The following is a 23,781-nucleotide window of genomic DNA, read 5'->3' as shown; positions in this document are numbered from 1 at the left end:
ACTTCAGTTCTTTGCCTGGAAGCATGAATGCTTTGGAGTGCTCATGGAGCAGGGTTCAAGGCATTCCCTAGCACAGAGCAAGGGCTGGATGTATCATTTCCCCGCACCTCTGGGGTTGGTCTCATCTCCCTTATCAGCAGTAATTCTGCTGAGCACCATTTGTCACCACTAGGAGCCATTTGCTCGTGGTAAAGCGATTGAAGGACAGGCACAGGATGCTACAGGGATCCTGCCTGCTTTGTCCAGGGCTGTGACTAAGAATTTGCTTGAGCTGCTTAAAAACAGAGAGAGCCTTAGAGATACTGGTTTGAAGAAGCGCTTTTGCATTTTGTTTCATATATTTGTTTTCTATTTATTAAATGCAATACACCAATATTAATTTGTTTTGGAGACCTTCAGTATCTCCTTGTTTGTTTTTTTTTCTTTTTTTTCTTTTTTTTTCTTTTTTTTTTTCTTGTTTGTCTTTTTTCAACTAGGAACTCAATTTTCAGACTAGTAGGAAGCTGTGGCTGTAAAACCTCCTTCCTACTTCCTCTCTCTCACGAGTTACTAAACACTGCAGAGTTCATGAGTTGTGAAAGTTGGCAAATCAGAACATCGCTTCATTTTGGGGCAGGGCTGGGGCTGTGAGAAGGCAGTTCTGTGCTACCTGGGACACATCCCTGCTGATGGAGATGCTGAGATGTGCTCAGTTGCCCAAGCTGCAGATAGGGAACAGCTGGATGTAAAGATGGAGTCATGGGATCATGGAATCATTCAGGTTGGGAAAGATCATGAAGTTCACCAAGCCCAACCCCAGTCCACCCCCACCATGGCCACTGCCCACGTCCCTCAGTGCCACATCTCTATGGTTCTCAAACACCTCCAAGGACAGTGACCCCACCACCCCCCTGGGCAGCTGTGCCACTGCAGCACCACTCCTTCTGAGAAGAAATATTTCCTGTTCCAAGAAACAAGGGCCACCTGGGTTCCTGTTTGGTGGGAGCAAGGTCCCCATGCCCTCTACGTGCAGCTGCTGTCGTGATAGCTGGAAATGGGCTGCTGCCAGCAGTATGATCCCATGTGGAATCATGGAATGGTTTGGGTTGGAAGGGACCTTTAAGATCAACCACTTCCAACCAGCCACCTCCCGCAGGACCGGGTTGCTCAAAGTCCCACCCAGCCTGGCCTTGAATGCTTGGTTTGATTGAATACTATTGGTTTTGGGGCTGCTGGGTTTTGATTTTGGCAAGCAGGGCCTGCCTCTGGTACATCTTTACAGGGAGCCTCAAAACAAAGGGGTTTTGTTATAAAACAGAGCCAGCTGCACGTGCATCAGTCAGGACGATGCACACAGGAGCAGCCTCTCCCATCCCACTCTCGGGTGTTTCTGCTGATCAGCGTCAGAATGCGGCCACAAACACAGGGAAGAAATTCAAGGGGAGAAACGAAGCAAGCAAGCTGGGCTCCGGCAAAGACAGCCCGTCCTCCTGCTGCTCTCAGGGGGCGTTGTATCAGGTTTGGCTCCTTTGGAGAAACAGGAGGCAGTGGGCAAAGCAACAGGGGGAGGCAGAGACCTGGGTTTCCTCCTCCACCGGCATCACCGGGCGAGTTCTGCTCTCGGCTCCTTCCTCCCAGCGCCGCAGACCGCATGTAGCTCAGGGGCAGGGCCACATCTTACAGCTCCTGGGCACAAAGCCTGTCGGCCAGGCTCGGGTGTTCCAAAAGGGGTCTTTCTGCCCAAGGAGCAGCAGGATGAGGAATTCAAGAGCATTGCACGGGAGTTACTGAGTCACCATCAGCACTGCTCGGTTCCTCGGGGCTGGGCGCAACCCCTCAACATTTTATCTTTTTCCTTCTCCTTTCTGAGGCCTGTGCCAGCTTCAGCAGCATATAAAGTAGGTGCTATTTTTATTGAATCTGGCTTTAATGTAGTAGATTTTTCACACGTGTGTTGGTTTTTATTGTTGGTCTCGTTCCTGAACTTTCTGGCACCTCTGAGTGTAAAGTCAGTTATGTGCACATTGTTTGGCAGATGAATTCCTATTTCTGGGAATCATTTTCCTACTAAAATGTATTTCTATATTAAAAATGTGATCTGTATCCATCACTGAGGCTCCAGTCCAAAGGCTTCTGCAGCCAGCGATCACTGCGGTGGGGGGATGCACGCAGCCTTGGAAGGAGACCTCCAGTATCCAAGCCATGAACATGTCCATTAAGACCTTGCTTTACTGACCCACACTCTGCCTTTTAGAGCAGAAAAACTCCCCTCTGAGCCATCACTAGGGAAAATGCAGCCAGAAACGGGGGGATGAAAAGCAGTCTTCCAGCACTGCCTCCCTTCCCAGCTAGATCAGGAGCCTGTCAGCCTCCTCCCAGCTGAATGCCTACTGCTCCAGCAGCCCTGTTTCTCTCTCCAGCATCCTGTATCTGCACACAAAGGGACCCAGCTTGGGAAGAGGGCTGCCCACCCTTCTGAAGGTGCTGTCCCCCATTCCCCATCTGCACACAAGCTGCCAAGGAGCATGTAACCGTGGCTGTGTGTGGTTTTCTCGCCTAGGGTGACCTGGAGCACATCTGCAAAGCCCTCCAAAGTAGTAGGAATGTGCTCCGTTAGGACATGATTCATCCTGCATACCGCATGGGTGGCTGCTCAGGGAGAATTTTGACATTTGCATAGGCAGAGACTTTTCCTCTTCTCACTTGCCCTCCTGTGCTCTGCCGGGCCAAGCTGGGGGCTGAGCAGCCACAAGTCCCTCCTGTGCCTGTGAGGGATCCCCCCCAAAGTGGAGCTGACCCAGCAGCTGCTCTGCCCTGAGCCTAACAGGACAGACTAGAGCCCACAGGAAAGCCTCAGAAAAGAAACCACTCCCAGCCCACTTGTGTTGGGTCAGCCGGGCTGAAGGACAGCTTCAGACCCTCAGCCTTGCCCCAAGCAAAGCTGGAATGGAGCTGCTGTCGGAGATCAATTAACTACTTGGAAACTGCAGTCGTCCCCCACGGGCAGGAAAATATTATTCCAGTCCTACTGCTCAGGCAAAACCTTTGCCATGCCAAAGGTAAGTGATACGAACAACAGGACTGAGTCACACACACTGCTGCTGGGAAGGAAAAGTGGTTGGGCAACACAATTGTCTCCTTCTACCTTCAGGGAGCTGGATTTGCTGCAGCAGCTGCAGAGGAGCAGGCTGAGCCATGGGGCACAGAGGGAGGGATGCACTGTGCTGGGGGGCCTCCAGGAACAGCGTGAGCTGTGCTGCATGGGGTGAGCAGGACGTGTGCTGCTGCTGGGATAGAATCTGCACAGATACAGCAAATAGGGATTTACCTATTCAAAACCAAAAAGCCTTAATGCCAAGGAAGCTGTGAGTAAATGCTGTCCCGGTCCCAAGCAGCAGGTAGAAATTTATTAAGATAGTATTTAATTAGGGAGTAAATTTGGTTTGAGACAGATTTAATAAGTGGGTTTCATGTGAAATAGACAATCTCTGGTTTTTAATTTAGTACTTTTGAAGCTCATCCCACTTAGGGAGGCTCCACATCAGTTCTATGGTGAGCACAGGGGTTCACTGCTACCACCACCCTCACAGCAAGCCATTAAAAGCACTGATCCTACCTCGGATTGGTCTTCTAACAACTCAAAGATACTGTAAAGAGAAATATTTACACGAGATGTGTATAAATATAAAGTTTATTCAGTATAGTGTTTAGAAAAATAAGTTCACATCATCTCAGAATACAAATAAAACACTTAATTGTCCAGGCACAAACCCCTATTACAGTACAACAAACATACATACTTTAGATCTCTTTGGTTGGGTAATTAAGCACGGATATGTTTGATGATACTCTCTGGGTCGGCATCATCTAACAGTGCAGTAAAGACTTCTGATTATTCCCTCCTCTAACGCGTACATTCCGCTTCAATGTCTCATTTGTTGTAAGGCACAATAAACCAATATCGCAGAAATAACTGGTAAGTTCTGGACAAGCAGTACATGCAGCAAAAGAACAAACATCCTCTGAATGTGAATCCTGAAAGTCAGAGGATTCACCGCCCTCCTTGAGTTCAGAAATGTAAGAAGCTAAGTTTAAATTATATGAAACGTAAGAGTAAGATATAAAACATCCTTCAAGACACTCACTGCTAGGAGATACAGGAAGACTTCAGGTCTCCTTGCTTTGTAAAATGCCATTCATTTTGTTTCTGGAGTTACAACATTATTATTGTTATTGTGATTTGAGATGCTGCCGGACCACAGACAACACCGGCTCCATGTCCCTGGGATCCTGCATGTTTGCTTCATGCAGAACCAGAGGGATGCGCCCTGATGGTTGTTTGTCTGTCCTCGTTAAGAAAAGTGCACAGGCACTGGAAATCTACGTACAGGAAAAGCTCCTGTGCACATGGGGCCAAATTCCGCCTTGCTTAACTTAATTGCAAATTATTTCTGTGAATCCATCCACTTTTGTCATTGATCTCATAAAGATAACAATGATAAAGACGGTTCCAGCCTTACTTGTAGGGAAAACAGCTTTCTAACTGCATCTTCCTGAATCCACAGGCAGGGTGAAGTGATACATGGAAAGAGGTATTTGCTTGGATAGATTGGTGCTGTTCATTGCAACTGTCTGAGCATCGGCCTTGTGAACCGGTTCATAGTGTCACTGCAAACTGGGCCAAATCCATCCCTGATCCAGCTCCAGTGAAATGAATGGACCACTTTCTCAGCTGGTGTGAAATGACATGAAAGTCAGTGAACTGTGCTCGTTTATCCCAGCCAATGAGCTGGCCAATAGATGTTCATGACTGATGTGGCTGAAATGTCCAACTAGGTAAGACCACAGGAATAATGCTGCAAATAGTCCAGACAGAGCATTCGATTCAGTATATTTCTGGTTCTCTGCAAAAGTCTGGTGCAATAGAGGCAGCTTTAATTCAAGGTAGTGAAGAATAAAGGTTGTTTGTTTGTTTTTAGCACTCATGCTTTATAGGGATTTGCTTAAACTTTAAGCGTATTTTTCAAAGCTGAGTCTGGGACCAGAAAAGCAGTAGAATTTGGCAACATTTCCTGTAAGATTTCCAGTGGACTTACAAGTTACAAACATGTGAAGTTGAAATGATTCTTATTCTCATCCACAGCGGAAAGGGAAGAGAAGTGGTTGTGCTGGATAGACTAATCTTCCATTGAAACAACAGAATGCGATAGTAAGGTCTGTCCATGAGATTCAGATGCTCTCTGCCATCAGTATCTGTGGGAGATGAGCATCCGTACCCCCTGAACACCATGTAAAATCTTCAGTTGGGAAATAGTGGAGCAATGCCTTATTTACAGCAGCTGAAGATGTGGCCCCAGATGCTCGATGGGGCTTTGTGTCCTGTCTACATAGAGCAGTCAGCCTTCTTGCTTGAGGGCCGCATAATAAAAACCGACCCTTAAATTTACAGTAGGAGTAAAACTACTATTTAAATATTTATTTTAGAAACACTGTACCGTGCAATGAGTCTTTATATTGTGCATATGTACCTGCAAAATAACCCCATGAGGTTCTAACTACATCATCTGGAGGGAATGACACTTATTTTCAGTGGGAGAAAGAAAGAGTAAAACATAATAACGAAATAAGTTACTTGATACCTGGAAGACAAATAGATTAATCTTACTTTGTCCCAAACCGCTGCTTTTATATACATCCTCCGCTCCCATGAAAGAACAGGAGGTCTCCTATTAGAAGTACCAGGCACCCCGAGATACGCACCACTGTAACAACATACACAGTTATAATCAACTGTGCTGCAAAATTCAGAGCCTCAGCAACACCACAAATGCAAGGGAAGTGAAAAAAAAACACTAATGTACTGGTATGACACCACAGTCTTTTCAGTTTCGGGACCTGATGAGTTCAACATTTGACAGAGAGCTCTGAAATATTCTCTTGCCTCTAGAAACAGCTTCACAAACCAAACGTTAAGCCCTGAACAACTCTCTCAGAGCTACACACAGCTCCTGCTCTTTGCATACGTTCTCCATTAATACAACAATACAGGAACCTTCTTTTTCCAAGAAGTTGAGCAATTCATGCAGATCAGATACAGATCCTGTTATCATAATCAGCATCTTTGTTTTGAGGGTGAAAGAGAGGTGGAAAACAAATTGTTCATGCTGGGACCCAGCGAGGCACTCGGATAAACCACCGGAGCAGAGTTCTGCACCATCCGATTCCCTGCTCACATGGAGATCCCCTAAATGCCAAGAGAAGTTGTGCCAGGGGAACATATAGCTCCATGCTCTGCTTGTGATAATCTCCACTTTAAAGCACTTGCCTTCAACACCCTTTTTGTTCGGGTGCACATGGGGACAGCCAACTGCTCAGGGGCAGCTTCTGTTTGCAAAGCACCAGTGACTCCCTGCAGCTGCAAAGTGCAAGCCTTGCACACTTGCTCTTCCCTTCCCCTGCACTTTTCCCTGCAACGTTCAAGACTCCAGCTTGCAGTGTAAACTGCAGCATTTACCAGCAGAGCTCAGCTCTGAGGTTTCACACACTGCCTTGCAAAACATGCTGCATTCAATATAGTGCAAAACAACAGCAAGGATGTCTGTGCCATACAGGAGAAACCTTCATTCCTTAAAGGCTTTCCACAGAACCAGGTAATAACCAAGACAGAAACAGACTGGGATGTGCACTCTCTATTCACTTTCCTGTCCACTCTTTTTGCCCAAGTGATTTTTTATTGGGCCTGGTGTGGAGCCCACAGAAGTTTAGGAAAAAATCTCCCATCGTCTTCCAAAGGCTTCGACCCACGCCCCTGATGAGGATGAATACATGCTTTAGCTACTGTATATATTCACATTAGAATAAGAAATAAAAATAAAACAGAAACACAAAGATAAACAGCATGTCATTTTTATACATCTGCATTATTATTATTATTATTTTAAAGCTTAAGGATGTGCTTTTCCACGCTACAAAAGTTTCTCTGGAGGAAAGGTAAGGTCTTTTCTACCTGCCCACAGCCTGCCTGCTTGTGCTGTACCTGAAGGAGAGCAGAGGGGTAAAGGGAGAGGACACCCATCCCCACACAGACAGGGAGCAGGAGCAGGGCTGCTCCTTCTGGGCAGCTGCAGTTCCCACCATTGGCCCCCGTGCTGCTTATTCTGGAAGGATTTATAAATCCATGCTTAAGTGCACTCCTGGATGGGGGCCTGCTTGCTGAACAGCAGCAGAAGCCCTCCCACAAGGGCTGTTGAGCCAATGGCTGTGGGGAAACATGGGACTCCCTTCCCCGGCCTGCCCACCAACCTTCCACACTCATCAGATGGAGGCCAGAGCCAAGATCCTTCCTCCTGTGCTGCTCTGCCCTGTGGTCCCCCTGCACAATCCTCCTGCCCCCAGCTCCCTGCACCACCACTCAGTGTCACCCAGCGTGACCAAAAGACTCAACTCTTCTTACTCGTGCAAGTAGGGACTCTGGGGTCAGCGGGGCTACTTGCAAAAGTAAGGCATCAGGCTTCAGCCCTGAGGACGGAGATTTGCAAGTCAGTGTTTTTATTCCTCCTGCCACTGTGCTTTAGTAACAAAGATAAGGCCACTAGGAAGAAAGGCACATGGAATTCCGTAAAAAAAATACACAAAGCAAAAAAAAAGGTTCGACTAATTTGCAAATTACTAACAAAACAAACAAAAAAACCCCTGAATGCAAAGACAGAGGGGGTAGAGACAGGGACCTCCTGGGTTTGTGAGACTGGGAGCTCATTTTCTAGTTTCAGTGTGATTAACATTTTACTTTACAGTCTATTGCTTGAAAACCTAAAAAAAAGTAAAACCTTGTCAGAAATAACTACGTTTACTTCCTGCTCAAACAATAAAAATAAATTAAACAGCCAGAAAACGTTTTCCTTTCCAATGCATTGTGTCTAAAGTGAAAGGGAACATAAACCATAAATAAAATCCATTGTACTAATTAAAAAACGTCTCCTTTATAAGAACTGAAACAATATTTACATTCATACTGGAGAGAAAGCTTCCGAGTTGCATAATTAGAGTTTCAGATGATGCTTTATCTGGTGCACTGACAAAATGCCATCTGCAGCACTTTGAAACCTGCCCATGTTTGATGTGAGATTTTTGGTATGAACACAAGTCTGCTGGGGGAAAAAAACATAGCAAACACGCCAGTAACAAACTTAGTCAGGGTTTCGTTTTGTTTCTTAACCTCCAACAACAAAAAAGTAGCCTGTGAGGTATTGTCTAGAGTTCTTAGAAATGTTTCAATGCCCACGGACTAGAAGTAAACAGCGAAAAGAACTGCATCGTTTCTACCATTCCAGAGCAAGATTTTTGCTTTCTATCTACTGTTAGGAGTGTATACTTACTGTTGATAGTATGTTGCACTACAGAGAATCTAGTTACGTTATCAGCGCAGTAGCAGTAGCCAAACCTGTACCCATTTGCTTGGTACTTCCCCTGGCATTTCCTTTCTCCTTTAATCTGCTTAAAAGAGAATACTGCATGCAAACCAAGTGCGGCAACCGAGACCCGCTGCCAGAGATTCCTCTGTACATCAATTCAGACCATTTAAATGTTTTCTTCTGTTTTCTTTAAAAAAAAAAACACCAACAAAAAAACCCCACTTGGTGCTTCTTAGGGCCTCAACAGGAGTCTTAGCTACTGAAACAGAAAGCAAGAAAAAAAAATGATTATAAGTCTTGCATATCTTCATCCATCTGAACTGTCTGCAGTTTGGCAAGTTCCTTTTTGTCCGTTTCCAGTTCTTCACAAACTGTGTCAACCATGTTACTCATAACATACTTGGATTTCGAATCCAGCATCATTAAATTGCCAGTTGACTTGCTTTCTGAATTAGGCAAGAAATTCTCTTTGATGTCTGGTACAGCTTGCAGAACCAACCTGTGCTCTCGGACAAAATCCTGATGGACTTGTGCAGATGGATGGCTCACACGGTCTCCAGTCGTAAAAACGATTTCTCCAAGCGTGGGTTGTGCTGTAGAAATAGACAACAGATCTTGACTGGTAATGAGGGAGCAGTTCTGAAGAGTTGCATAGTTAGTGTTGCTGATAGATATCACAGTAGAGGTACTGGTTACGGGCGATGACATGGACTGGCTCTCGGAAATACCAGAGCTCAGTTCTGCAGCATTTAAAAGAGTCGGTGGTGTAAGGGAGAAATTATGTGAGGGCGTTACATTCACTAACGAGGAGGCCAGGGACTGGAGTCCTCCGCTGGATATATTTTCAGAAGACATGTTTACATTGAGTTGCGTGTTCTGACCAACTGGCATTAACTGAGAAAACACAAGGCTTCTTTCCAGTCCTTCCTGCTTGACAGATCCCACCGCCTGACCTGAATTGGGAACTGTATAAACGACGGCGCTCGGGGTGAGGGGGCTGAAGAAAACCTTTCCTTGTTGCACTGTTGAAGAGTCACTTGTGAAAGTTCCTCCATCTGATGTGCTAGAATTTACTGAAACGTTATCTAGGGAAAGGGAAACAAAAGAGAGGAAAATACAGATTACAGCTGTCAGAAAGCTCTGCAGTTGTTTTGCTGAGACGCTTTGGTAGTCCTGTGTTTGGAGTACATACACCCAACGTATTTCATGTGAAATGGAAGAGCCTTGTTTACAACAGGTGAGAGAAAAAATGGTAGGAAGAAATAAACGCTTCTGTTAATAGAAACCGTGTCTAGAAAGAGAAAATTAAAGCTGTGGTAAATCAGGTGTCTTTCAGACTCGCTCTCATTAAGGAGCAAACAGTTCCTGGCCACGTGATTAAAACGAACGTGCTTTGGCCCTCACTAGTTGCCACCACTCAATTTCTATCTAAGAATAGAAGCATGAGAAGCTATTAAAGATAGTTCAGAGACAGATCACAACCTGTGTGTGGGAAAGCATAGACACGTCACATAAAACACACCATTGCAGGGCAGAACCTACCCGAGCGAACCTGCAGGAGGAAAAGTTCAAACAACAATAACTTCTACCAGGATTACTTTGCAGCCAGCCAAGCATACAGACGTATTGCCTTTCACTGTGCTTCATCACATGTTGCTAGAAGCCTATCCCTCTTACACCCACTGTATGGTGCAAAGCTATCCCAACCACCCTCTCTGAAAGCCACTGGACTGCTTGGGTGATGTCCCAGATAAGCACAGCAAGAAAATCTGGCCAGACAAGATCTGAATTTGGTTCTGCTGGACACACCATGAAAGTGGTCATTGTAACCATCCCTACAATAAGATACCCTGGCTCTTATGACAGGGTCCCCCTTTAAACATATTTCACAACAGGCATTTCATAATTGTAATTTTAAGAAGCTACAGATGGTGATAGTGTGATTTTTTCATAACAGCACTGAAGCATATGTCACCTGGGGGAAAAGTTTAGCTCCTCATTCATTTTCACTCATAAATTGGGATGATTTCTTGGAAGATGCCACTCGTACATAGAAACCAGAAGAATAAAGTTGAGGCAACTGGAAGTTACCTGGCAATAACATATCGTTTACTGTAGCTTACTCAGCCTGCAATGCACTTCACTTGGAATAGTGGGAGCTATTCATCCTTTTCACGTTAAAAAAAAAACAGAAAGGAGAGAAAACAAAGCAGCCAGTGTGGATCTTGACTTTTCCCTGCACCACACATGCTGTGGATCGGCCCCCAGTGGGAATTGATATTTTCAGCCATGGGGAAAATGTTTAGAGAGCGGCTTATTATGCACTTTGGGCTTTCCCATTGTTCCATATTTCAGGAACACAAATTTCATTCTTGCTGCTGCCAGCTGTCAGCTTATGCCTTGGAGCACGTGGATTACACAGCTTTGTAATTACAGGTGGTATTCAGACCAAATGTCTCACCTCCTTTTATCTTGGTTAAACTAATTGTCACTGATAATTGACCAAAACTTACTGGAAAAAGTCATATTTCTTGTTCTTATAATTTTCTACCTGTTTAAAAAGCATTTGTACAGTCTCAGCGTTCCTCTCTGTGCTATTTTAACAGCAAAAAACAGTTAACTTCCCATAAGTGAAATTAGCTGACAATTTGATTTCCAGCGTAGTACTCAGCACTCCTGGAACTACAGCAATTCATTCAAGTTTAATCATTTTCATAACCAAAGATACAGCGGTTAATAAGTAACAAAGTCGTTCAGTTCCGCTTTGTATTTGAGCCGCTTCAAAATAATGAAGCAGAACCACTGCTGCATTCCCTGCGCTTCCTCCTGGCTGAAGTCTCAGTGCATGGCATTGTTAATACAAACCCTGGCAAAGTCAGGGAGGAGACTTCACACTTGGCACGTGAACCTGCGATGACATATTTCCCTTGGGCAGATGGCAGTTTTACCCCAATCCCCCTGCATTTTCTATCTACGAGCTGTTACATCTTCCTATTGTTTCCCTGCAGTTTATTCATTCTTAATTATGGGATAGGAAGTTCATGAGCGCAACTTGGTTTTGCTGCGTCTATGGCCATTTAAAATTTATTTATGAAACTGGTTGGTTAAAAAACAAAAAGCAACCAAACAATCACCGCTTAGAACAACAACAGCAAACAGCTTCCAGCTGCTGCTGCTCTCATTTTTTTATAAACTTTCTCATAAAAAAAGAATTCAATGGCACACGGGGAGCATTTCCATTTACTGAAATGTGTGAAATCTACAAATTACTGCGAAGACTGATATCATTGGCTTTGGGGGAAAGGCATGGAATGAAGCAGATCTTCCTTCTCTGCTCTTGCTAAAGCAGCTCAGCCCTCACACCACAGCCTACCTGTGAAAAGAATCTACACAGAAGGAAAAGGGACAAATGATGTGATGTGCTGCACGTGGCTGGGGTCAGGATATGACAGTAGATGACAGGAAGAAGCACGATAGCTTTGTAACGTGTGCCCAACCCTGATTTTTTCCTCGCAGCTTTACCCTGTAACAAATAAAGCTTTTACCTTGAGAAGCTGCCACAGAAACAGGAGGCAGCTGCAGAGAAGAGAAACCGATGCTTCCGTTCAGCAACTGGCCATTTGTTCCTGAATTGGGGATCTGGACAATGCCATACTGGTTTATTTGGACAGGAGCAGTAAAAGTAACTACAGAGCCTCCATCTTGGGAAGCAACAGTTTGTGTGCTTTCCCTTTTCACTTCTGAGCTCGGTATCAATCCGGGGAAGGAAACAGGTATGTTGCTGGGGCTGAACGTGTCTGCTGCTGTGTTGGGGACTGAAGCCTGGAGGAGTTTGAAGTCTTTCACGTCTTCTGAAGAAGATGACATGATGTCAGTGATAGACACCCCGTTGCTCACAGCACTCGTAGTGGTTTTAGGTGAATTTAAAGTTACCGGCTGCGAAGCCCCCACGCTGAGTCCATTGAGAATGACACCATTGGGTCCCTGAAGAAAAGAGCTACCATTGAGAAAGACGGGAGAACTACTGGCGGGCACGAGGTTCCCATTCAACAAGACACCAGATGAGCTCAAGGCTATTTTAGTGTTTCCAAGCTGCTGCATGTAGACGGGCTCCATGTGGCTGGGAAGGCTGAGGCTGGTGACTCCGTCGGACGAGCTGGAGAGTGGATGCGGGGATAAATCCTCCTGCCCCTTACTGGACTCATCCTCCGTGCTGGGGTTGCCATCTGATTCGCTTTTGGGAAAGACAGAGAGATGACACTGTGTTACCAGAGAGCTCTGGACCAAAGGAGCCTCCCTGCCACGATACGGGCTGTGGGAATAACTTCTATTTCTTACGCTTTGCCTTTAAAACGAGTCAAGGCAGAGGTTTCTCAGTAAAGAACACATCAAAGTAGGGAGAAACTTTCACAGAATCACAGAATGACCCGGGTTGGAAGGGACCTCAAGGATCATGCAGTTCCAACCCCCCTGCCTGGCAGGGCCACCTTTCCTGCATTACAGACTCCTCGCTGACCCCAACCAAGCAGAGGGCCCGATGGAAGGGAACCCGCACGTGCGAAAGCAGCAGCAGCCATTTGGTACAGCGCTGGGCGGCAGCTGCGGGCCGGGAAGCTGCGGGAGAGGCCCCTAAGGGACACCCGGGGCCTCCAGGTGCCACCTCCGCCTTTTGTGCTGGGGGGGATCCGGAGCGGGGCGCCGCGCTGCGTTTTTCTCTCTGACTCCACCGCCCTCCATCGCATTTTTCGGTCTCTCCCTCCCTTCCCCCCCCGCCCTTTGATGTGTCCCGAGGAGAGGGGGGCCGCGCTGCACAATCGCGCCCTTGGTTGAGAAATGCCTCGAGGCCCTCGGCTTTTTTTTTTCTTTCTTTCTTTTTTCTCCCTTTCCCCCCCCCCCCTTTCTTTCTTCACTCCCCTCCCTCCTTCCCGAGGAGGCAGGAAGGCGGGCGGGAGGGGCGGCAGCAGGGAGGTCACCTCCACCTGCCCGAGCCCCCGCCGCGGCCCCACGCCCCGGGGGAAGGAGGCGGAGCGGGGCCGAGCAGCGCCGGGCGGAGCGGGGGGAGGCCGGGGCCGAGCGGGAGGGCCGAGCTCCGGCTTCGTCGTTCGGGCCTCGGTGTTTCGCCCCGTTGAAACCCGAGCGGGGGCCGCTCCCGAGTCAGGTTTCAAAACAAGAGTGAGCGGCGGGACCCCGCGCGTCAATGATTAACTCTGTCAGGAGGGATGGCCAAGTTAAAAACAAACACCCCCCCCCCAAAAAAAACCCACAAAAAAACAGAGAGGAAACAAACAGACAAACAACGCTTCCCCCCCCCGTCCCCGTCCCATACACACACACGCCTCCCCCGCTTCACGCACTCATAGAGACGGCCGGAAAAGTTGTGCCCGGGGGGGTGCGCTGGGAGCGAGGGAGTGGGGAGGGGGAAGGAGGGAGGCCGAAGGTAAGCGCCATGTTTGCAAGGGAAGAAAGGGCCGGGAGAGGGAGAAACGGCGGCGGGAGAGGGGGCGGGGAGCGGGGCGAGCGCTCACCTTTTGGACTGAGTCTCGGACGGGTTGCGGTCCCGCTGGCGGCGGTTCTTGAACCAGTTGCTGACCTGAGTGAGGGACAGCCCGGTGATCTTGGCCAGGTTGCGCTTCTCGGCCGGCGAGGGGTAGCGGTTCTGCTTGTAGAGCTCCTTGAGGGCGTTGCGGGACTTCTCCTTGAAGCAATACACCGTCTCCTCGCCGTCCCAGATGGTTCGGGGCAGGGGGTATTTCCTCCGCAGCCGGTACTTGTCCACCGCCCCCAGGGGTTTGCCCCGGGCTCGCTCCGCCTCGGTATAGCGAGCTTTGTACCACAGCTCCTGCAGCAGCGGGTGGTTGGACGAGTCGAAGTTGTGGCTCTCCAGGATGCTGTAGAGCTCGGCGTAGATGCCCTGGTGGAAAGCCACCAGCGCCCGTGCTTTCATCAGGCTCTCGTTGCCACGTAGCAGATCGCTCGGGGGCAAAGACCACAGGAACCGGGCCAGGCGGTCCAGGTTGCCCCCCTGCTGCAGCGCCTCGCACACACACGCGACGTGGTCCGGGGAAAAAGCCAGGGGGGGCTGCGAGGAGGACGACGAAGAGGACGAGGAGGAGGAGGAGGAGGAGGGAGACGCGGCGGCGGCGTGGTGGTTCCGGGCCAAAAGTTCGGTGTGGAGCAGGACGGGCTCGGCGCTGCCCTCCTCCTCCTCCCCGGCGGCGGCTCCGTGCTCCATGGGGAACGGGGCGGCGGTTTGGGGGGGCGGCGGCGCGGGGCTCAGCGGGGCCGCTCCGTCCGGGGGCACCTTGCCGGCGTCGGAGAGGATTTCCATCACATTTTCCTGCTTGATCGTGATCTCGTCCGCGGGGGAGGCAGAAGACATGACTCGGTTTGTTTTCCTTTTTTTTTTTTTTTTTTTTTTTTGTGTTTTTTTTTTCCTCTCCCCCCTCTCTCGGTGTCCCCTTCTCCTCCTCTCCCCCCTCTTCTATCTCTCCGGAAAGTCCACTCCTCCTCCTCCTCCTGCTCTCGGCCGGCTCTAGCCGATCAGGTTTCCTCCCGGCCACGCAATAACCATTAACGAGAGCTGCTATAGCAAAGTAGTGGAACCGGGCTCCTCTCCGCGGCTCCCCCCAACGTGACTCCCGGCCCCGCCGCAATACTACATGGCACCGCAGCCTGCTGGCCCGGCCGCGCCCTCCCATTGGCTGCTCCGGCAGGAGTGGGCGGGGACTCGCGCGTCGCCATGGCGACTGTCAATCAAGCGGCCCCGCTCTCTTCAGCCCCCCCCCCCAACTCCCTCCTCCTTCACCTGGAGCCGCGCGGCCCCTCAGCCCGTTCTGTTCCGTTCTGCTCCGTTCCCGTCCCGCGGGGCTGGAGATGGAGAAATAAAGCTTCGGAGTGTGGCGGCTCACTGAGCGCAGCCGGGTCGGGCTGTGAGTTGGAGCGGTTCGTACCGGCCCGACCCGGCCGCTCGCAGCGCTGAGGGCCTCGGTGCGGAACGAGCGGGGCGGCGGGAGGTGCCGGGGGGGACGATTTGGAGACGGACCGGGAGGCGGAAGGAGGAAGGAAGGAAGGGAGCGGAGAGAAACCGAACGAGAAACGAGGGGAGGAGGCGGCGGCCATGGACGAACAGGGCTGTCCGCGATGTAAGACCACCAAGTACCGCAACCCATCCTTGAAGCTGATGGTCAACGTCTGCGGGCACACGCTGTGAGTGAGGCCTGCGGGCTGCGGGGCTGTCGGGGTGCAATGGGAGCGCTCGGGCCCTCGTTAGTGCAGAGCTCTGGGGATGTGGCCGGGGCAGGATATGGGGTATGGAGAGGGAAACGCGTTTCTGGGCTGTTTAAAAGCTTCTCGCTTGTATTTAGTGTTCTGTGTGGGTAACTGAGGGGAAAACAAAGCCACAACACCCTTATCTACGCCATGAAGATGATCAGGGGGCTGGAGCACCTCCCCTATGAGGACAGGCTGAGGGAGTTGGGTTTGTTCAGCCTGGAGAAGAGAAGGTTGCGGGGTGACCTCATAGCAGCCTTTCAGTACCTGAAGGGAACTTACACCCAGGAGAGGAGTAAACTCTTCAAAAGGGCTGACAATAGCAGGACACGGGGAAATGGTTTTAAGTTAAAAGAGGGAAGATTTAGGTTGGATGTCAGGGGGAAGTTCTTTACTAGGAGAGTGGTTAGGCCCTGGAACAGGCTGCCCAGGGAGGTTGTGGATGCCCCGTCCTTGGAGGTGTTCAAGGCCAGGTTGGACGGGGCCCTGGGCAACCTGATCTAGTAAAGGTGTATGTTTGGTGGCCCTGCCAGGCAGGGGGGTTGGAACTACATGATCCTTGAGGTCCCTTCCAACCCGGGTCATTCTGTGATTCTATGTGTATTTTACCCTGAGTGTTCTGAATGATGATTGCTTTACCTGAAGTTTTAGTGCTGCTTTAAGTGTTGGGCAATCCTCTGCTGAGCGTGTGCTGGTGGTGGTTCTCCACTACATCCCCTTTGCAGCAGTGAGGTCCTTGCCAACGTTGTTCCTGTTGCCCAAAGCTGAACTCGGTGGTAATTCCCACTGCTGGCTGTAGCTGATGTAAGCACTGTGCTGTCTGCACATGTGCACTAATGGGTCTGTAAGTCTGCCTTAGTTTCTGGGCAGGTTGTAAAGGTGTTGCTCTTAATTCTTTATAGATACTCACGATAGAAACCCCCATACTGCAGTAACAATCTGTTCTGGTTTTTCATCTTCTTAATGCATTTCTCCAACTTCCCTATTACATAAATGTTAGGATAACATACATGTTTCAGACAGCCTAAAAAACCCTGTGTGCTGATGTAGTAAGGGTGAACAAACTGGATTGCAATAAGGGATTTATGTTATATTGCTCAGGGATGAATAGAAACAAAAAGGGGGGGGGGGGGGGGCTAGTTTTAATCTCTTTCCCTGATCCTCTATGTCCTCACACATGCTTTTGCTGCTACCAAGGAAGCATGTGGAAGAGCAGTGAGTAGATGCTGTACTAGTGGTGCATTAGCTGGAGTTTGAAAGGTAGCAGCTGGCTTAGGTGAGGCTGTGCAGCTTTAAAATGATGTTTCTATCTTCTTTTGCAATGGAGCTTAAAGCACTGGTGGTCTTCATGGTCTTCTGCTTTCAAACTCCTCCAGAGCCACTTCCAGCAGAGAACAGTGTGTTCCAGCCTGCTCTCTCCTTTGGTTCTCAGTGTTTTCTTTTATAGCTGAGTTTTACTTGAGCAGATCAGTCATACTTTGTGCTATCCTGGGTCCAGCTTATTAGGGGCCGATGTTTCTGCATGGCTTCCCTTGTTTCTTTCTAGCTGCTCAGAGATTGCCTCTGCTTTACTCCGCTCTTGTACTTTGCACTTCTACATTGAGAATTGTTTTCTCTGTGGCCAAATTGATGGTCTGAGCACTTGCAGCCTTGGGCTTGGACAGTCCCGGTATCTGCAAGTGGAACAAACTGCAATGCCACCCAGCCTGACCCCATCTAGATCAGAGAGGTTAGTTCCTCCTTTGCCTTCCCAGTGCAGGGGTGCTGCATTGGAGATCCACTCCTTTAAAGCATATGTGCGTGAGGGTAAAGTTACTCACTGTAGGATTTCTATGTTTCTTTATCTCAGTTGTAAGAACTTTTTATCTTGATGTGATTCAAGTGTGTCACTTCTGTAGTATCCTTCTAGTAACCCCTTTAAAGTGGTGTTTTTAGCATTACAAGTACTTCTTTCTGTATGATATTACATAAACCTCCATGCTTGAAGCTGTTTCTTGGTAACAGCTTGCTGTTTCCTCTCTAAAATAAAGGTAACTGACTTCTTTGTATAGGGTTCTAGTAGCCTCTCAGTACTTCAGTATGTCCTTGTGTTTAATGTGTATGACTGTTAATTGATGTGTTGAAAGTCCCACAAAATCGAAAGTATGTTGCCTCAAGTTGACGTTTCCCTATCTGCATTGCTCATCTGTCATTGAAGGAAATAATTCTGTTCCCTTGATATGGTTTGTTATTACGTTGCATGTTGGCTCTTAACTGCATTGTTATCTGAAATATGCAACAGATGGGTTGCTTGGCAGCTCACGTGTTCCAGCATCATCCCAGGGACTGATTGCAACCCTGACCAACCTGTGCTATCGTGTGTATTTGGTTTCCTGCTCTGTAGAATTCACTACTTGTGTCCTTCAGGCTGCTGGAACCTGATGTAGAGCAGAAATGGTCTTTGATAACTGCGTGCGTTGGTTTTCGTAGGGTACATGTTGTTACACTGACCAGATTTGGAAACCTTGAAGTGCTCTTTTAATGCAGTAACACCTGAATACTGTCCATGGGGGAAGATTAATAAGTTGCCTGCAGAACTGTACTGCCTTAATTGTCCTTGTTTGATGTTTGCTCAGGAGCTTTGAGGCAATTGCTCTGATGTGCTTATAGTTTTGGCTTGTGTTCTTACCGTTCTGTGCTGACAGGGGTTTTGTTGGGCAGTTCATCTGACCTGGGGAAGGCCATGCAGGAAACCCTCTGAATGCTTTAGCATTATCTGTTTGAGATGGTGTGTTAACTCACTGCTACTTAACGGCTCTTTGTTTTGATGTTGTGGCTGTTCTGCCCCCCTGAAGAACAGCAAGTGATGCCTTTTCATACTTCCTGCTGGCACAGGAGCTGGAAGTTTCTGCTTTCACTTTCCTACCTAGTTCCTCCCCTCTGGTTAGAATGAAACTAGAAGAGTCTTCCTTCCATAGCTTTTTTCCTTTTTTTCCTTCTTTCTTTTCCCCTACTTCTTATGTAAACAAAGTGAATCTCAAAGTATTTGACAGCTTGTTGGGCATTGTGGGTCCTGTTTGCTCCTTTGTTCTTTTTTTTCCTTGGCAGATGTCTGCAGTGAAGGTCCTCATTGCTATAAAGTTCTGTGCTTTGGCTGTTTGTTCATCCTTTTCCCCTTCCTCATATGAATCTGTGGAGTAGATTGTATGTGGTCTAGCACCTATTTAGCCTCTCTTTTACTGTGACCTAGACCCTGCCAACAGATCTGTTCTGCATCACAGCACCTATATACACAGGTAGCATTGAGCACAGCGACACAGGCAGACAGGCAGAGGAGGGAGGAGCAGCTTTCTCATACCACCATGTGTTTGCTATGCTGGGGGGCTGTGGAATGTGCTCACGTCCACTGATGGTAGGGGTCAACACGCTGATAAGCACCGTGGTGCTGCAGCAGAGATAAGGGGTAGCCAGATGAGTGCAAGGGGATAAGATTGGACGCTCAGTCTCTGCTGTAAACATCCTTCAGGTTGAGTTGCTGCTGCAGTTTGCTCTGATGGAATCATGCCAAACCCTGCAACTATGGGAATATTTGGGGGGTATTTTTGTAGTATTTTCCTTAGTTATTGCTGCTTGACCGAAATAACAAAAAGTGTAATGCCATGTGTTTTTGGCATTACTGTAATGTTAAATAGGCCTTTTCCACTATAAATCTTCCCTGTCACAGGGAGAGCGGGTGATAAATTAGCAGTTAAAAGTTGTTCTAAGGTGGGACTTAGTATGGAAATGTTCACTTCAAGAATAATGAATGTCTTTTTAAGTTTATTTTCTTAAGTATCACAGGAGTTCAAGGCATCACATACTTGGCTTTAAAGATGCTTTTGCGCATGGGAAAGTGTGTCTAATTACGGAGCAGTGCTTGATTAAAGTTCTGCAATGCATTAATTTCTAGGGTGAAGTGGTGGCTTTGCAAAGCTCACTCTGAAGAGCTGTCGTGTGTTCACAAATGCTTTCAAATACAGGTTTGGATTTTTCAGGTTCCTAATGTCTTTTCTGAATATACAGATGCAGGGTGTGTTCTTGCCGGTGCAGTTACAATGCACCTGGCTTTGAGATTATCTTTTATTCAGTCTGCTTGAACGTCACGGCCTGTGCTGAGTTTTAGGAGGCAGGTTAAGCATATCCCAGTGATTTACTTACATAAAGAGGAAAGGAAATGCGTCCACCAAAAATGGCATTAAAAGAATGTTGAGGTTGTTACTGCAAACAGGGCAGGGTAAAGACATTTACTGTTGGCTGTAAACTTGGACCATATGGTCTCCAACAATCAGACACAAAAGTCTTATGTAAAAGAGCAGTTAATTGAGGCTGCTGGTTCTGCTTTGTTGTCCTGCTGCCTGTTACAGGGAGGAGGGGGGGAAACTGGTGTGTAAAGCTCCTTTGGAGTCAGTGGGGCTGCTACAGCTACCTGTGACCTATCCCAACCAGAAACGTGGATGTCTGCACACTAACAAAAGCACAGAAACTCCCTTTTTCCCCAGCCTTGTGCTGTCTCTGCAAAGTGTCCTTCCCGTGCTTGACAGCTCTGGGAGATGGGTGCGGGCACTGGAGCGGCCTCTGCAGAAAGCTGATATCTTGCTTTCTGCTCCTGCTTTAATCCCTGTCCTGTGTTTGCCTTTGTTCATACACGACTGCAATATTAGATGGTTGTTAATGGTTTTGCTTGATAATAAACTTTTCTGCTGTCTTCTTCTTGTCCACAAGAGCCTTATGGAAAGGTCTCTTTATTAAAATAGTCTCTTTATTAAAATAGATTTATTTTTTTCGCCTTTTCCCAGAGGGAGACATATTTATTTCTCAATTAATTTGTTAATAAGGCTCCAAAATGAAAATGGCGTAACAATGCTTACGATCTCTAGGCCCAGCTTTGTATCGCTCAGGGGAGACATCAATTCAGTGGGTTGTGTTGTGGGGATTCTAATCTGCCCTGCACCCTGTTATGGCTGTTCCAGGGATTCATTAGGGGGTAAGTGCATCCTCGGAGAACTCTAATTGCAGCGCTAACGGCTGCTAAAATGAAGAAACAGAGGTTTCATTATTTGCTTGTTTATTTTAATGCTAGGAGCACTCGGAGTTTTGCGGCTGTCAGATTCACCAGGAGTTGAAAGTCTGAGCATCCCCAGTGAATTCAGTGGAGCGGGATCTCATGCCAGAGCATGGGGCTGGAGCCACTGGAAAAAAAATAACAAGTTTGGAATCTTTGTGTTTAATCTCCTTCCAAGTGAAAAGATGGCTTGGCCTCCTGCTGCATTCTTCTCTGCAGTGTGGTTCAAGAAAATCACCGTCTTTTGGGATGGAGGGTGAAGCCCCAGAGGTTGTGGAAAATAACACAGAATTGTACCTAAGCCAAGTTAAGTCTGAGGAAGTGTAATTAGAGGCAGGTAGTGAGGATCTGTCGGACCTGTAATTTTAGCTTAAGCATGTGGGAATTAAGTGCTTAAATACATATCTGAGTTTTATTCAGTGAGCTTTTTTTTTCTTATCCTAAGTGAAGCATCTTAAATACAAGATGCACAAGCTGTTGTATTCAGGGCTGTCACTCGTTCCCTAGAAGTTTGCTGTGTGATATATTTATATTTTTAAGGCCTCTGGGTTTTTCTACTGAAAAAATACTAAGTAAGATGCTTCATTCTGACTATTTCTTATGGATGAATTGGGAAAAACATGATGGAGCTTTTCGCTTGGGTGTGCCATGGGAGGACAGGTTGGCTGACACTTGTTTGAAATAGTAGCACAATCAAAGCCTATCTGCATCCTCAAAGGAAGAAGCAAAAACAATTTCACTTTTAGCTGACTGTATTCCCTCAGAAAGAGGTTTTTTTTTTCCCTCCTGAATTCTTGGGGTATAAAGATCTGGGTCACCTTTCTCTGTCTTTTTGGAGTTATTCCTGTTTTTATTAATTGAGATTAGAAATGATCCATCCTATTACTGTTCTAAAGCCCCTCCAAGTTGGTCGTGGGATGTGGTTAAATCATGACTGATATACCCAAGAGGTAATTTCCTTCTGCCATTCAACCTTGATGGTGAATATTTGCTTTTAAATTTGGCTCTGGGTTGCAGTCTAAATACTAATGTTGAGATACTGTTAAAAATACATCTATTACATTATAATTCGAGCTAATAATTCTGTGGGTTTGTGAGGAAGAAGGACATTTGAGTTCTCCCCTGTTGCCTGAGCTTGAAAATTCTAATATGTGATATACACAGATAGAACAGACAGGAAATTAAGCAAATATCTTCCCGAGTTATGAAAGCTGTGATGTGTCTCAGTTAATACTTAATTGTTAGGAGAACAGATTTGAAAAGGCCATCTTAGAACACTGGGAAGTTGCATTCCTTTGCCCTTTGTCTGAGGCATTGGTTTCTTGTTGTTTTTTGTTCCAAGGACAAGTGAAGGTGAAGCTTGAAGTAAGGCTGGGTCAGCATTTTGGAAACTGAATTGAGTATTCCAGGATTCAGAGGAAGAAAAAAAACCTTCCCTAATGGTAGAATGTGAGACAAGCTGCTGAGCTCGTGCTGTGGGCAGTTAGGATTCACACCCCCAGGTCCCTTTATGATTTAATGACATGTAGGAGATGGTGGGTGTTTCTTCCCAGAAAGGCTGCTCTGATTGTTATTACACTCATAAAAATTGATGCTGAACATGTACTGAGTTTTGTAGTGAGATCTGATCTAAGAGCTTCACAATAGTTCCTGCTGTACCTGACAAAATCAGACTCTCTGAGCTAAGATCATCTTTTAAAGCCCTGGATATGATGTTCTAAGTCACTTTGCAATTCTATATGATGTACATGGCAGAGAGAATGCTCATGTTCAGGAAAGAGGGAACAGGATGCCTCCGCCACAAATGAATGATCAGCAAATAATCTGGTTTGATGGTTGTTATGCTTCAAACTGGGAAACACGTAGGTAATTATTTTTACTGTTATCACAGTCCTGCTCCAAAGCATAGCACAAAGGTTAAATATATGTCTAAGCGTTTGCAGAATCCTAGGCTTAATCCGAGCACGTTAACTCCTTAAAGTCACAGAGAAAGATTAGTGGTTCTGCTGAGAGCTGGAAAGCAGTGGATGGAGCAGTGTGAGGAGCGGGTGCTTTTTAAGTAGCAATGTTCAGGTCAGAGTTCTCAAGTCCTAAGAGTGTTCTGCTCCCTAATTTTAGTAATGCCAAGCAGTGTCAGCAGGATGTTGGTTTGTGCCCAGGTTGTGGAGAATTTCTGATTTTTCCTAGACAACAAAACTGAAGGGAGTGCTTTGATACCGACACCTTCAAACCCGGGAGTCGGAATGGGAAGTGTTGGGACGGTTGGGCTGGAGGTTTGGCACCAGGATTTGTTGCATCACAAGAACTGCTGGCAGTGCCAGATTGGAGACCTTGCTTGTTCCAGGCAAGTACAGGCAGACACACACGCGGTGCCTGTCATCCTTGCTGGCAACGTGTCGTGTGTGTCCTATTAAAAACTGGTATCTTCATGGAGATTAGGAGCTGAAAAGTCTATGTGTGTAACTAATGACTGGATAATCTTTAACATGAGTGCATGAATAGCCTTGTGTAAAGAGAAGGGTTTGGATTGTTCTGGGAGTAGCTGTCTGCAAGCTTAAGAAGATCACAAACCCTTAGTCCTTATGCACCCTGGATGGTGTTGGGAAGGGCTGTCAGTGGTGGTTGTGTAGTTTGATAACTCTGTGACTGATTTGCTGTGGCCTGGAGATGAGAAGCTGCCTTTAAATCCTCCAAATCCCCTTGTTCCAGAGAAAATAAACAAAATCTACATCCTGAAAAAGGGAATGTCTAGGACTGAGGGCAACACCAGGATGATCACAGAATTATCAAGGTTGGAAAAGACCTAGAAGATCATCTGGTCCAACCATTCCCAATACTTCCCAGCTAAATCATATCAACACAACATCCAAACGTTTCTTGAACACTTCCATGGTTGGTGACTCCACCACCTCCCTGGGCAGTGCATTTCAATGCCTGACTACCCTTTTCGAGATGTAATACTTCCTAATGTTCAGCCTGAATCTCCTCTGGCGCAGCTTAAAACCATTCCCTCTAGTTCTATCATCGATTACACGAGGGAAG

At 47.1% G+C, this 23,781-nt stretch overlaps 2 protein-coding genes across 2 annotated transcripts in view; one reads left to right on the top strand and one right to left on the bottom strand.

Annotated features, from left to right (window-relative positions):
- Nucleotides 1-3,652: 3,652 nt before the first annotated feature.
- SIX4 (SIX homeobox 4) lies at nucleotides 3,653-15,121 on the bottom strand. Its single transcript, XM_015865749.2, has 3 exons — nucleotides 13,916-15,121; nucleotides 11,936-12,624; nucleotides 3,653-9,475 (listed from the first exon to the last, which is right to left on the bottom strand). Exons 1-3 carry the CDS (start codon nucleotides 14,767-14,769, stop codon nucleotides 8,679-8,681), a joined length of 2,340 nt encoding a protein of 779 aa, XP_015721235.1. The 5' UTR covers nucleotides 14,770-15,121; the 3' UTR covers nucleotides 3,653-8,678.
- A 220-nt stretch (nucleotides 15,122-15,341) lies between these two features.
- MNAT1 (MNAT1 component of CDK activating kinase) overlaps nucleotides 15,342-23,781 on the top strand; it is a 106,646-nt gene continuing 98,206 nt past the window's right edge. The window contains exon 1 of the mRNA XM_015865750.2: nucleotides 15,342-15,596. Coding sequence (XP_015721236.1) covers nucleotides 15,508-15,596 — 89 coding nt within the window. The 5' untranslated portion in view covers nucleotides 15,342-15,507. The remainder of the gene's footprint in view (nucleotides 15,597-23,781) is intronic.

The sequence above is a fragment of the Coturnix japonica genome, chromosome 5, assembly GCF_001577835.2.
Source record: "Coturnix japonica isolate 7356 chromosome 5, Coturnix japonica 2.1, whole genome shotgun sequence".
NCBI lineage: Eukaryota > Metazoa > Chordata > Aves > Galliformes > Phasianidae > Coturnix > Coturnix japonica.
This window is presented reverse-complemented; position numbering and strand designations above follow the sequence as displayed.

Bases quoted from the DNA above. Each gene is read 5' to 3' on its own strand.
- SIX4 (XM_015865749.2), bottom strand. From the start codon at position 14,769: ATGTCTTCTGCCTCCCCCGCGGACGAGATCACGATCAAGCAGGAAAAT. The intron at 12,625-13,915 runs GTGAGCGCTCGC...CTTTCCCAAAAG, and splicing joins TCCGAGACTCAGTCCAAAAG to CGAATCAGATGGCAACCCCA. The intron at 9,476-11,935 runs GTAAAAGCTTTA...CCCTTTCCCTAG, and splicing joins TTCTGTGGCAGCTTCTCAAG to ATAACGTTTCAGTAAATTCT.